Source organism: Etheostoma cragini, chromosome 11 (genome assembly GCF_013103735.1).
Source record: "Etheostoma cragini isolate CJK2018 chromosome 11, CSU_Ecrag_1.0, whole genome shotgun sequence".
NCBI lineage: Eukaryota > Metazoa > Chordata > Actinopteri > Perciformes > Percidae > Etheostoma > Etheostoma cragini.
The window spans coordinates 29,048,118-29,063,696 of NC_048417.1; the positions used below are offsets into that span (position 1 = coordinate 29,048,118).

A 15,579-nucleotide genomic window follows, 5' to 3' on the forward strand; every position below is an offset into this window, starting at 1 on the left:
TATATATATATATATTGGCTCAAGGTTCAGAGGCAATAGGAAAGCAAATAGTTGGCATGCTCTTAAAGGGTGGAAACAGCTATTAATGTGGTGCCAGATGTTCATCAGACGGTGATGTTAAGGGGAGGATTGTTAGTTATTTTTAAGGGCCAGGGCTGCTTGAAAGGCAAACTCTGTTGCTGTGAGCACTGGTGTGTTCATGGGCACATCTTATCTTTGCCAAGAGGGTTCACTACCAAAAGCAGCCTGTTCTTTGGCCAACTCTGAATAAGATAAAAGCCCATGAAAGAGCACATTAAATTCTATCACAAAGGTGATGTCAGAGTGACGCAGTTCTTCAAGACAAGACTCAAGGACGTTTTGGCACCAGAAAATAAGAAACAGATGCAGCCTAAACCTGTTAGTCACCCACCTCTAATCGGCTTACATTGGCTCGGTGACAGGCGACTGGCACCTCCGAAGGGTCACAGACATGGCTGCTAATACAGACGCGTCCCAATGAAGAGGACATGTTGGATATCCACATGAAACCCGAAACAGCACTTCAAACATTCGGCTAGAGCTAACAACATCACTGAACACTCACCCTTTTCCTTTCCAAAAAAATCACATTTCTTTCCCTTATTTCCGGATTGCGGTCTCAGGGTGTTTTTATCTCCTTTGGGCACAAGTCAAGTCATAAACACTTTTGTTGTATAGAACTTGGGAGACTGCATGTTTGTGTAGTTTTAATCAACTAACTTACACTAACATACAGTAGCTCCCAACAGTTGTGAGGAGCAAACTGAAGCGCTTCGTTTGGATGCCTCCAAAGCATTCACATGCATACTAAAATGGGCTTACTTTTCCAAAGAAGGAAAGAAGTCCTCGCTCGCACCTGTGAACAGCCCCCCCCCCCATTACAGCCACGTTGCTCGGCCTTGCCATAATGTCATGTCAGCGCTCTGTCAAAGCACCCAGACATTTTCTCGCCCGTGTCTGAAGGCAGGTGGAAAAGCCACGGCCACAGGCTAGCGGCAGTGTGTGGAATAACTTCTCCCTCCCCAGGCCGGCGTGGGGTCTGTTTGTTCTCGGCGGAGGATGATCTTGTAGGTCCCACCAAGTCAAACAAGTGGCACGTTGCCAAGTCATCGAGCCATTCACACAGACATGAGGAGGTATTGACACAGTGTGTGCGGCTCAAACCTCAGCGCCATTCACATTTACAATTGAAACAGAAGAGGACTGTGAACTCATTACATCAAACTGAGAAACCTGTCAGCGTGTGTGTGTGTGTGTGTGTGTATGAGTGTGTGTGTTTAGTGCCTTAGCTGATGTTAGTTTCACTGACATCATAATACATATTCAAATCGACAAATGGACATAAAGCACGGCCGTCATGGTCAGGAGTTTTAGCAGTTTTGTGGCGGAGAATCATAACACTTACTACATTTTACACTGCAGTATTCCTTTCTTCATAATCACATCTCTGGTTTGGTTTTTATATTCATCAAAAAAATCGCCTCCAGGCTAGCTGCTGCTCCGCTAGCTACCACAAATCAGTGGGATTTCACTCATTGAGGTTTTCCGTCTGTCTTTGAAGAAGAACATGACGTTCTTTGAGGGTCACTATCCAAATATTTTAAGATAAAAGAGACTATTTTAAAATTGTGATAGTCATTTACCTCCTTCCTGAACGCCATACATACATGTGTTTGCATACAAAACAACACAGCTCCTATTAACTTGAATGCATTACTTTATCTTTTTCTTTTGCACAGTCACAGCCAAGATCTAATATTTGACCTAACGTGAGTGTCTGTCCTGCTTTCTCTAGGGTGTGACGATATTGAAGGGCATCATGGAGACTTCAGCTCCAACCGCCACTGACAAGAAGGAGTGTAAGGGTTCGGGTCTGGATGGAAGCAGCTTCTCGGAAATTCCAAAGAAGCCCTTGTCCGCCACTTTGACCAGAGGTACAGCTATTTTCCAATGCACTTTTCTCCTTTACTCTTTATCCTACATATTCAACATAGGCTGGACATGTGTAGGACATGTGTAGGCCTTACACATGCTATCTGCAGAGGAATAGAGTCATTCGGTAATTTGAGAAAGCGTAAGCCCTTCAGCTCTGTTCATTTTAAATGCTTTTATACTATAGCACTGTTGCATCCTTTTTTTCCCGTAGGGTCATGCAATCCGCAGTGCAGTGAACTGAAACATCATGGCTAGTCACATAAGTAGCTGGCTAGCACATGAAAAGAGTTAGACCAAGAGAGTGCCGCGTGTTTCAGAGATGTCAGAGAATGGGTGATGAAAAAGTGTTATAATGAGGTCGAAAGACCTTGTTCTCACCTCCCGAGTGTACATTTCATGAATTACTAAAGAAGGCTGGCATAGCAGTGGACGGCATGGTGCATCAGAGTCCTCGGATAAAGGCTGGGTGCAGGGAGGCACCTTTGAAATGCTAAGAAGATATGGTATGACATTTGTGGCGGTATTTCTGCTTAATGATGGGGCTTGGTGGCCTGCCACGAGATCAGCCACGAGCATTAATTGTTTAGGGATGCGGGGTGAGAAACTAGGACGTTTCAGTGTGTCCTCTCTGGCACCTTCACAAAGAGGCCACAAGTTATTCAAACCATGCAGCAAAGAAACAAATGTTACCATGACATGAATTATTAAGTCGTTTACACAGTTATGACCATTGTGCGGGCTGTAGGGGCTGGATTTTCATAACCTTGCACCACAGAAGGAAAGTAGTCTGCACCCATCAGGGCTTATTTGTGCTTGTGAGGTACCACAGAGGGTGCATAGTGTGCACGATTCCCACTATAAAGGGGTCATAATTAAAAGATGAGCTCATGTTTTCATTACTGAATGCGTGATGAAAACTCCTCCTAACGAGGTTTGAGGACCTTGTTCGGGCCTCTGAGGTACCAGTTATAAATTACTAACGCCTGCTGGTGGAGCCAGCTGGTGGACACTGAAACCCCTCAGGAAGACACACTGGCATCAACTGAGGGTCCACTGCAGGAACATATCATTCAAGTTGGTTCGCTGTCTAATGAAGGGCTTGCTGGCCTGCCATCACAAAGCTCACTTTGTTACACTGGGGAAAAGTAAAAGTAGGACGTTAGTATGTCATTAGATAGTTTTAATGCTGTGCTTTTGTTTTCAATTTGTTTATTCTTTCTTTTTATCAGAACTGGTTCACAAATTAGGATGCAAGCGGACAAAGAGATGTGGGGCAAATGTGAATAAATCAAGTCGCTTGGAAGCATTCTTAAGATGTCACAAACCGGCTTACTTAAAGGTCCTCTTTTATTCAAAGTACTTGTAGTTCAAATGGAATTGCAAAGTACTCCAAGCCATGCAGGCTACATTGTAGTTCTCATGAGCTTGAAAATGAACCCGCACGAGACAATAGTGTAACTTAAGCAGGAACACCCTGAGAACATCTTGTTCAGCCTAATCCGTTGTGTCAGCTGGCTACGAATCTCATAACTTGTTTCATGGGAGCTCACTGTGCTTGTGTTTCATAGAGACGTGCCTTGCCCTGTTGAACTTGTCCGTGTCTCTGAGTGTCAAGACATAATGGAAATGTGTCTGAGTGGCCACTAAAGCAGAGTGTTTGTCCAAGGGGAAGTAAAGGAAAGAGGATAGAGGCCAGGGATGCAGGCTGGGTTCATGATAGGAATCAAGCTTATTTCTCCCGGCCTTGTTAATGGTTTTAAATGGGCACCCACATTTTGTGTGACAGCCTGCATCTGTCTCACAGCTACAGGGCGTGCATCCACAGGCACTGCATTTGCAACCTGACTCCGCGGCCGCAGGATTTACGAGTCTCTGTCGGCTCGCGCTTTACCATGTCAGAGTAACATGTGTCCAGATTAGGTACCAAGACTGTAAAACATCTCACTGTTTCAAAGGAATACCTGTGATTGATTCACCCCCTTCCTCTCTACCTCATACCCAAGACCAGCACAGGGACGCTCAGATGTGCTCTCTGTACTGAGGAAGAGCGACGCTTTCCAACACAGATCTGCCATCTTGTGGTTTTACGGCCCTTATTATATCGTGAGAAAGTTTTCCAGAGAGAATTTTTCCGTCATCCCTCACTTTGGTGTTGACTGTACGAGGCCAGTGGAGCAGACAAGATCGCTAACACTCGGATTATTTCTGCCTAAGCACTGTGTTATATTCATCTTTCTTAGAGTCCGAGCATATAGCTTGCGAACTCCTGACAGAGATTGATGTTCTTTGGCATGAAAAAACACATTGTCCACAGATAAGTATTCACAGCTTTGATGTATTCAAGGAGGATGCCAATGAGATGTATCACAACGTGGTACTCAAACACGAATACCGCATTAAATCACCCAACATCCAGTTTTCTCCATGAAAATAGATCAGCTGTGAGTCTGACTCGGAGTGGTCACTGTAGTACAGATGGATGAAGAAGAGGATACTGGGATAATTAGTCTTGCAGGGAGTAGAGAGTGGCTTTGCGATAAGGAGCCGCGTGTTAATCTTGGCCATCATGACTTAGATGGAGCTATACTCTGAAGGGTCTCCACTGAGGTCTCTGCACTGGCCACTAGGCCATTCACTAAAGGGTGCTCTGGATCAGGTCACGGACCCCCTGACAGAGAAAAATGTCCCTGAGCATAACAGACCCCCGCCTCCCCTAGCTCCCTCCCCGTCCACAGGCCTACTCCAAAGGGAGAGCCACTAATCTTCCTGAGAAAGAGATTTCTGCCTTTCTTTCTATGCTCCTAAATGAGGCTCTTACGCTGCTGTGGTTCCACAGACCGGGTGAGAGGTGGTGGAGGGGGGCGGGGGATTCAGGGACTAGGGTTATGCAGGGATGACCGCATTCATGCCAGACCCCTGTGCCCCCTTTTGGTTTAACTCCTCGGCCCTCCACCTTAGTTGAAAGCATCAGAGGATCCATCTCCCGATGCTTGAAGTATTCTACTTTAACAAAGAAAAAGCAAAATGCGGTTCTTCACAATGGCCATGGTACTGCGTAACATCCAGAGTTCATTATTTTTTACCAAGGCAAACAAATATACATGGTTAAGGGTGTGTAATGCAATGCTTTATGTTAATGCTATTTTAAGAAAGAGATCGAGTTATGAGGCATACATACAAGAAACACCCCCCCGCCTGGCTCCGAAACCCTCCAAACATCATGGATTTCATTTTTAACAGCCCAAAGTACATACTGGTGTTGAGAACGAATCGGCTCTATCAGGTGTCAGCTACAGTAACATTTTGTAACAGCATATCAATAATGCCTTTTCCTGATACTTGAGAAGACACTGCAAGCAACAAGCTTACAGGAAGGCCTATTGACCATGTCCCAGTGTTGTTTATTTTCCTGTCAGGGTCTATAGCCGCACACTATCAGGAACTCATTGTCCTCCAAGAATGACTTCAAGAGAGGCCGGTATTGTTTCTGTCCCGGAATGACTTTCTATTTGCAAACTTACAGCTTCATCATCGGCAGAGTCAGTTTACGCATAGATAGTGGCCTGATATGTCCAGTGTGCGTTTACTTGGGACACATCTAATGCAACATTCCATCCATTTAGTTCCATTTAAATATTCATCTCCATCCGGTCGTTTTTTTGTTGTGTTTTTTAACTGCTGAAAGGCTTGAATGGCTAACTGGCTATCTAGGTTACAGAGGGCCGTGCTTGCATTACTTCATGTGGCTCTTATAAACAGTTAACTTGGTAGCTTTCCAAGTCACTCCTCACCTCCCCTCCCAGCTTCCGTCCTTGCATCTCTTTTTCTGTCCGTCTTTTCCAGTCTTATCTTGAGTTCCATTTTGTTCACTGGCCGAACAAAATGACCCGATTTAAAGAGTAAATATGCTACGTGATAGCAGAAGGGGGACATCTGTTTTTTTCATTGTTTCTTGGCCTTGCTGATTGCAGTGGAGAAGCTAAAACACGAGTTTTGGAGCCCTGAGTGCTCGCTGAAGTTTCAACCTTTATCATCACTCATTACAAGGCGTTCTCATCACAGCAGTGCTGGCCCAAATACTAATTCAAGTGTGGTTATCCTTCAGAGATTGGTAGCAATTGTTCACAAGGGTTATTAATCCTAATACAGTAAATTAAGCTTCATAACATGTAATTTGACAATTAATTTAAAATTGAATTTTATATCCATTTCCTGGATTTATTTGTCTTGAAATAACAAAGCAAAGAGAAATGTCAAAAGGCACTATTGAGACGTGTCTTCCTAGTTTTGAAAAGACATCTTTCAAGACAAATTTTTACATTAGTGAATTATTAGAAGACAGTCGTATTGGCAAATGTAAAGCCAGTCTTTGAATAGTAGTTTTGGAGCCAAGGCTTATGTTAACTCAATGGAGCGCTGGCAGCCTTTGGAAGGTCTCTAATGTGGTTATGTAACATAAATCAGGGTCAAATGAGAGGACATTTCTGATATTGGTTGTTTCTTTGGAACGCTCTGCCTCAGCTTCAAAGCATCCCCAGAGTTAAAAAAGCAACGTGGTATGCTTTGGGCAATGTCTGAGTATAAATCTCTCCGTACCAGAGGCGTCTACACACACAGGGCCCAAAGACAACATTTTACATTCCTTACCATTTACAAGCAGAAGGAGCGGAGGTGGAGGCAATATATGGATGCTTTAGGGGATTAACCAACACCCCGTCCACCAGCTTTCTCTCCCTATCCCTCAAGTCTCTCCCTTGTACTTCCCTTTTTCTTTTTGTGCTTCATCCTCCCTTCAACAGAGAGCTCTTTCCCAGTGTGCCGAGTGTAATCCATGCCTCCAAGACACTTCCTGCCTGTTTTGTTTGTAGGGCTGATGGTAAACAGCCCAATAAGGTGTCTGGCTCTCTCCTCTTCCCCTTGGGCAACCGCTTTCTTTTGACAGGATGACGGTGCATGTTATTAAAGAACTCGTTGAGAGTCCATGCCCGTGGATTTCTATGCGGTCAGCTCTCAATCTCCCTGACCCCGCGTAACCCTCGGCATCCATCAGGCTTGTGCCACCAGTCTGCCAGCCGAGGCTACTTTGATACACTAATGTAGCCCTAACACTCACAGTTCAAGTGAACCAAAATAAACGTCCGAGGAGTTTAGACATGGTAAAACAAAAATGTGTGCTAGCTGTAAACACGGGCGGGAGGCGCTTGTGTAAACAGGCCTGGTTCCTATGGCTGAGTTGGTCTACAGGCGGACAGTTTGTGGTCAGGCTCTTCCGGTTTGTAACCCCCCCACACACACACAGACACACTACCCCCCTCCCTTCGCCTGCAGACACAGCTGTGGTCCGCCCTCGTTGAAACGCTGCTGGAGGAAAATAATCTATCACAGCGCTGCACGGAACAAAACAAGCCCACTCACTCGTGATGAGAAGTGCATGTCTGTAGTTACTGAGGCATCAGTCGAGATTATATAAAACAATAAACACCTCAAAGTTTGCATCAATCTGGAGTATTTCTCCAGAGAGAACCTTTTTCTCGAATGTTCCAGACTTCTACTCTTCACACCCCTCAACAGCTTCATATTTTAGTTGTTGTTTTTTTGAAGAGTTGTGTCTCAGCCATGTTTGGTCTATAAAATATTAGTAAAAAGTGAAAAATGTCCATCTCAGTTTCTTAAAGTCCAATGTGATGTCAGTCCAACACACAAAGACATTCAGTTTACTCTAATATCAAAAAGAAAAGAGCAGGACATTTGAGAGACTGAAAACATTTCATGCAATTAAAGGCATGAAAAATGACTTTTATGACTAATCGATTATGAAAATAGTTGACAATAATGTTTCCATGGGTAGACTAATTGATTAGTTGACTAACTGTTGCAGCTCGAGTCTAGCCTGAGTATGCCAGTGGACATTAGGGGTCTTTACAATTGATGCCCGTTGTAATTGCATTGTAACTTCCCCAGAAAACAAGAAGAGGAAAGAGATCTTTGCCATCGGTGAAGTTCCTATTCTTAGCTCTAGAGTTTTATGGCTGCTGCTCTCCGGCCTCTGCTAGCATTTAGCACATCACCAAATCCCTGAGAGCTCTGGGGCGCAGTCACACAGACCTAGACGTGCTCGTACGTATCACCTGCCAGCCAGCGGGCAAACTAATTGAAAAGCACTGGTTTCAAACCTTAAAATAAAATGGTCGCGGCTAGAAACAATACCAAACCACCCTGCCCAGTCAGCAGCTAGGCTTGCAGAGAAGGCGGAGGAATTCCATAAACATTTGTGAAAAAATAAACTTCTACAATATATCTGGGGAGAATCTTTCTCCAGATGGAGAATGCGGTCGTGACACCGGCCTTCCCCATCGGCCTGATTCCAAGTACAGGACGCAGGCGAGTCGCAGCAAACCACACCAGCAGCAAAATAAGCAGGTGAGGTTGCCTCAGTCAACGGAGTGGGCGCAGGTGTAACAAACAAAAGATGCCTCTAATACATTGACTCTCGGAAAAATGTCATAAGAACAGGATCAGAGAGAGGGGAAAAACTGAAACCACAAATCAAATTAGGTGCTCGAGATGTGTGTTTTATTGACTTCTTATTTGTCTACTCCAAAGCTCTGGTGACTAGCTTTTAAGCAGGTGTTTGTATGAGTGTGTGAACATGTGACACTCCTGTTGCAAAGCATTAAAAATTCATAGTGGCCTCAGGAAACTGAATAACATGTAGTTCATGGTATGTAAGGATAACAATCAGACCATCAACCAGTTGATTGGTTGATGGTTGTAGGTAGTAGGTAGAATGATAGTCAACCAAGATTTTGTTTAGCTGAATACAACCATAATCCTAGCTGACGATGAAAGAACAGTTAAAACGGCCTAATCAAACCAAATTGCCGATGACCTCTTTCTCCATTTTAACTTAAAGAAACAAAGAAAGCCCAAGGCTTTGAACAAGACGTCTGAACAAACTACGCTGTAGCTGGGTTTAAACACTCCAAACCAGTTGATGGAAAAGTATTTGGTCATTTAGTTTCATTAATTTGGTCCAACATAGAGAAGAAGTTCCATTTAGAGGCTGGCTTTCTTGCACAGTTCCTTTTTTTACCATTCTTTACTCCAGGATAAAGAAAGGATTTTCTGCCAGTCATACGCATCCATTTGCTCCCATGTCATGTTCTTAGTGAGAAAGTTCTTTGGGACTGCTCTACTATTAGTTACACTGCTCTGTAATCACAGCCCAGCCTGTAACAGGGCCATTGTACAGTTGTCATGGTCCCTCTAAAGAAAGGCAAACCAAATGCTGCCATATGGAAAACTGGTTTGTAATGTCATTCATCATAAAGCTGCAGGAAACAGGAATAAAGACAGTCGTTCAGTAACAGCGGGGTAGCAACAGATGATTGAGTGCTTTCACTGGCTGGAGTTGGCAGTTTTGTTTTGTTGGTGAGAAAGAAACAGGATGTCTGAGATTCAAATCTTCAATTCTTACCCAAACATACCTTTGTCCTTTGGCCAATACTTTTACTCAAAGTGGTTCACAGTGCTATTTTTACCTCAGAGGCCCCAATACAATACAATCAAAGGGTAGATTTACCAAAGCAGACATTGGGAAATATTTAAAGCATATTTTCATTGTGACTTTCTTTGCTTTTTTGTGATTTACACTAATAAACCAGGAAGGACATAGACTCAAAAGGCAACCTGCCACTAATGAAATCAAAAATAACACAAAGCAATACATGGTGCTATGTGAAAATGTGAACTGAGCAATAAAAAGCAGGAATGAGATGCTTCTCCACCAGGCAATGCATGATGTTTGGGTCCAGTTCCCTCCATCCACCTACCCATCCACCCATCCACCCACCCATCCATCCATCCATCCATCCATCCATCTATCCATCCACCCAACCACCCATCCACCCATCCCTCCATCCATCCATTTATCCATCCACTCATCCAACCATCCATCCATCCATTCATCCATTCATCCATTCATCCATCCATCCATCCATTTAATACCAACCTTTTCTGTCAAATAAACACCCAGAGCTGCCAAATTAAAGTTTGGTTCTTCAACGATGTAATCACACTCGTTATTTTGCGATTACTGCGACAAGCTTTGCTATGGCTCCATTACGTAAGTGGAAGCAGGCAGCTGCCTAATAAGCAGTCTCCAAATGAAAAGGGTTTGCTGAATGAAAGCCTGTGTGTGTTAGTATAGCGTGTATAGCCTGTTGTGTTTTGTTTGCCAGGTGATTTCCCCGACGGTGTTAGCTAAGCCTGAGAATTCTTGGCTGTGGCTTCAAAGAGCAGCAGGGTCATTCCCTGGCAGCGGCGGATCCAGACATGTTCACGGCAGACGTGGATCTGACGCGCACAGCCCTGCAAGCAAGCTGCGTGTCAGCTTGACCCCCATCATGCCACATTTTGAGGTTGTCTATGATTTGTAAAAGAAACAGAGAGTCCCAAAACTGAAATGACTTGGTGCCGGAGGGCAGTTCCCCGCCTCTAGTCCCCACACACACACATAGACATACACACACACACAGGAGTGAAAATAACTATATTTCTCTATGAAATGTAATGGAGTAGAAGTAGAAACTGGCATGAAAAGAAAAGATTACAAGTACCTCAACACTCACTTAAGTACTTAAGAGCAGTACGTGAGTAAATTAATTTAGTTACTTTTCACCACTGTCTGCACGCACACACACACACACACACACACACACACACACACACACAAACACACACACAGACAGCTTCAGAAAGAGACTGAATAATTGTCTAAGCACAGCGATACTTTTAATTTATTCATTTTTACAGCGTTACCGTGTGTTGTCACACGAAGGCATACACCCCTACTGGTGAAACTCTTAGTCAAGTGACAGAAGAACACTTCTTTTGTGCTATTCTTTTGTAAATTGAAAACTTCCTGGTTTTAGACTGAAAACAAAAAAACACAGGCAACATGAGGACACCTTGGCTCTAGGAATTTGTGTTGGTAATTTTCAGATTACATCTGCAGATAGGCATTTTTCCGAACAGATTACTCAATGTAGAAAACTATCATTAGAGTTAGCCCTATACTTACATTCACACACGTTCACATTGTACAAAGTAAAGGTCTTTAAGAGAACATCCATACCAAAGCTGTATTTAGTCTTGACGCAGATCTCGACTTTGTTTTGTGAGATATCAAGTCTTATTCGTGATATTTCACAAATGAAACAAATAGTAAGGCTAACCTAGCTAGCTAGTAGCGTGGCAGCTAGTAGCATGGCAGCTAGTAGCGTGGCAGCTAGAAACGGTGATGATGGCTGGGATGTGCAGTTTTGTTGTTTGCTGACCAAAAGAAAGAGAAGAGATTGAATTGTCTCCCTATTGTTCAGGTCTTTCAGTGTGGACAGAGAGCTTAATGAAACTAACCTAAAACCCTAGAGTGGAAGGAATTTTTTAAATGTAGCTGGCTAATGCTGTAGTCTCAGCATGACCTCTTGACCCTGGTCTTATCAGGGATTATACGCTTGGCATCAACTGTCATGGTAAAAAGTCGTACTAAGCTGTTTCTTTGATAGATGCCTTTAAAAAGCCTAAACACTTCTTAGATTAGTGCTGCAAAAAAGACTATTTTGATAATTTCTCAATCCTCTGCTTCCAGCGCGTTAAACTTGAATACCTTCTAGTTCCTTCTCTCCTCTGGGACAGTAAACTGAATTAATTTGAGTTGTGGACAAAACAAGACATTTGAGGATGTTGTTTTGTTATTTCCTTTGGAAATCCACATTTCTCACCATTTCTGACGTTTTAAAAACCAAACAACTAATCTATTATTCGTGGAAATAATCAACAGATGAATCGACTATGAAAGTAATCTTAAATTTGCTGTTCTACTTTGGAGACTCACAGATAGCTTGGTAGTTTGTACATTTTGCACCATCTTGACTTTATAATGAACACAAAGGGTAGTAGCATGTGTAGCTCCTCTAAAAGTCAACATGTGTACTGAGTGTGTGTGTATGTGTGTGTGTGTGTGTGTGTGTTTGAAACTGGGATTGCTTTTTCCATGAGTGCACGTTCTCTGAGTGTTAGCTTTGGCAAAACAGGTTTGAGATGCTTAGGCGATAAAGGTACTGTAAATCCTCTTCATTCAGCAGAGTTGTAGTCTTAGAGAGAATCGAGCCCATCTGAAATTCCCACGGAACAAAGAGGAAGGCGAGGGGAGGGGGGTGAGGGAGAGGAAGAGAGAGAGAGAGAGTACTCAGCTGAAGAGGGGGTATTGTTTACATATCAAGCCTCTTCCTCTAACTCCCAGGAAAAGCAGTAATTTACCTTGCAAGGTTTCGCAGTTTAATTTCTCCATTGTGCAGGGGGATAACCCCCGTAATTATAGAGGAAGTAGCCCTAAGCCCCGGACAGAAAGCCTCAGTGAGTTCTGGACCCCTCTCCCCCAGCCTCGATCTGGATTTCTCACTCACTCTTTACTGTGGCCACTTGGCCTGTTCATTAGCACTTGTGGGGTGTCTGGGCGCCGGCCAATTAGTGCTCCGCTCCAAGTCATATTTTCTTCCGTGAGGCCAGACCAGCTCCACTGGTAGAGACTTATAGGCGTCTGGGTCATAAGGATTGGGGCGGGGCGGGATTGGACACAACTTCATAAAATCATCCCAACTTTTTGGAACACTTACTGCAAAAATCAATCTAATAACAAGTTTGGTAATTAACACCCAGATGGGTTATTGCACAGTGAGCCTTTATGACAGACATGAGCAAATATTGACCTAAGTTATAAATGTTCAGAGTATGTAGAGTCGAATATACGGGCATTGCAAAACTATCCATCAACAAGTTATAAGCTGTATGTTCAGTGTGAAGAAATGTGCAGAGGGTCTGTTGGTTTAACAAAACAAACACTTTAAAGACCTCACCTTGCTACTACTCAAACTGTGAAGGGCATTTTCAGGCATTTTGTGGGACGCATGATGAATCGAGAAAGTAATCTGCACACTGGTCAACGATGAAAATAACCGTTGGGACAGATGGGACCATCCTAAATGACCTGGCACTTTATTAAGCAAGTCATTCAGCGCATGAAGCCATCAAGGACAAGTTATGTTCAGTTTATAATCCAAAAGCATAGAAGAAGGCAGATGTGAAAGCTTTAGTTAGTATCTTGTAAGAACTTTGTTAGAACATACTAACTAACTGAAGTGTGGGAAGCTGCAATACTGATGTTATTGCAGGTGTGCATCAAGTTAAGTCAATACTGGACAGCTTGTGAGTTTGTGAAATGAGCCGTGTGTTTTATCCTGCTTGTAATAGCTGCAGAGACAGTGTTATATCCCCAGAACTTGGCTGTGTGGCAGAGGGTGTAACAACAATAATACAAGGTATTTATTTTGTGGGACTCGCCTCTCCTCACACCAGAACATCTTGCAATACTAGCCTACTTTTTACACGTTTACAATGTATGTTACATATTACACACAGGGCTGACATATAAAGGCATTGATGGCAAGGTGTCAGAGTGCAGTATGAATATTTAATAATACTTTCTTGCTATGTTTTTATGGTCAAGTGTTTGTGATAGACCCTGTGTGTTTCAGCTCAACTGTTGCCTTAGTTACACACTGGTAACTCAATACTTTTTACACACTGGCAAATTGTGTTGCCTTTGCCATTAATGAGTCTGCACTGGGAGGAGGAACAAGGGGGCTGCTCTTGTTTAGCAAAGATTGTCTGAGAAACATTTTCCTTCATAAAATGAAAGCTGAACTTTACTGTTCAGAGGGGTCCTCTGTCCATGCTTATTATAGACATTGCTACAACTCTGATCAGGGGCGTTGGACTGGGGGGAAAAGGGGGACTGAGTACCCAGGGCCCACATGTGAGGAGGGCCCAAAAAAAATGCTAGAATAACTAGCTGTGGATTTGGGGAGAAGCCAACAGAAAATGCCTTTCTACAGGGCCCAGGATGTTGTGCTACACCCCTGACTCTGATCTATGTAAAGACAACATATGCAACTAATAACCTCAGCTTTTCTTTTCCACTCTCTACCTTTCTCTCTCCCTCCTCCTCCCTTCTCACACTCTGCTGCCACACAGTTACTAGCACCATTAGACTGTCATAACACGGCACATATAACCTGAGGTGATCCCGGGGCTGAGTGAAGCGAGCGTCCCCGGTGGGCAGGGCGCTGCAGCAGCCAAACAGGATCGCTACCTCAAGGCCTGGGGTGATGGGTACCACATGTAAGCAGAGGCAACCGCTGGCCCTAATAGGAGCTGACAAGTGGCGGTCTGACAGGGGGAGATCAGATGGCTTGGGCTGGCCTATCGCTATAGAAACAGAGCTCTGTGTCTGTTGGGGCCAATGGCAGAGTGGTTTGCTTTAAATAGAGTCTTTGTAGAGAAGGACAACTCATTCCTGATTATTCTAGAGCTACAATGGCTTAATAGACTCACCTGCTGGAATCCATATGTTCCGTTGTCTTAAACTGATCCTTTTAATTAAAGGGTCCTGTAGAGTTTTAGACCTTTAATAATGCTAAGGAGCTTGTTTTTTCTATGAGTCGGTCCCCGTTTTGTTAATGCCGTATGTGTACAAAAGGATGCACATGCATAATGCAAGGTCCAGCCAATGGTTTTACACTCTTCCACTGGTCTACGGTTGAAGTGGTCTCACCTTGCCGGAACTATCTCCACAGCTCTGTAAAGTAAGGTCTGGCACCACACACATTGTAGGATAGGAGAAAGAATCTCTGGTATGTGGCTCAGTGGTAGAGTGGTTGCCTGCCAATTGAGAACGTTGGTGGTTCAATCCCTTACTCTGCAGTCCCAAGTCAAAAGTGTCCTTGAGCAAGACACCAGTGATGTGCCTTCGGAGTGTGAGTGTTTATCTTTTTTGGATTATTTTTGGAGGCTTTTCCATCCATTAGTGACAGTGGTTAGACAGGAAAGTGGGAGAAAGATGGGGGATGATTGCAGCAAAGGGCCGCAGGTCGGATTCAAACCCGGGCCGCTGCAGGACTCAGCCAACATGGGGCAAACGCTCTTACTGGGGGGGCTAGAGGCCATCTGATGAGCAGGTGGCACCTTGTACAGCACCCTCGGCCACAGTGTGTGAATATGTGTGAATGGTGAATGGTTCCTGAACTACGTGAAAGTGCGTTGAGTAGTCTGTAAGACTAGAAAAGTCTTGTATAAGAGTCCATTTATTTTCATTTCTTTAAACCAATCACAACCGTCTTGGGCAGAGCTGAGTTGTACGTGGGTGTAAACAATTCTGGATTTAAAATACTTTTTTAATGTTTAATGTGGACTGAAATGCATTCAACCCGTATGTTAGACCTCAGGGAAACCCAGTAACACTTAACATAGCGATAGCCTTTGTTTTTTCTGTTGAGAACACACCAGACGTGACATGTAGCTAGGATGTGTGCTGTCTGATGCCTGTTGTACACTCAACACGGCCACTCCACATAGAATGAAATATATAGAATGTGTCCTGATAAGAATTCAGGAGTTATGTCATTGTCAGACAAATTGACAAATTGTCACATTTGAAGCTGTGGTGGAGAGGAGGTCACTGAACAAACTGTTATCTATCATGGATAACCCTGACCACCCTCTCCA

The 15,579-nt window shown here is 43.7% G+C and overlaps 1 protein-coding gene across 1 annotated transcript in view; it reads left to right on the forward strand.

The window, feature by feature from the left end:
• gli2a (GLI family zinc finger 2a) overlaps positions 1-15,579 on the forward strand; it is an 89,472-nt gene that overhangs the window by 13,050 nt on the left and 60,843 nt on the right. Inside the window, exon 2 of the mRNA XM_034885609.1 lies at positions 1,817-1,955. Within this exon, the coding sequence (XP_034741500.1) occupies positions 1,841-1,955 (115 nt within the window). The 5' untranslated portion in view covers positions 1,817-1,840. The remainder of the gene's footprint in view (positions 1-1,816; positions 1,956-15,579) is intronic.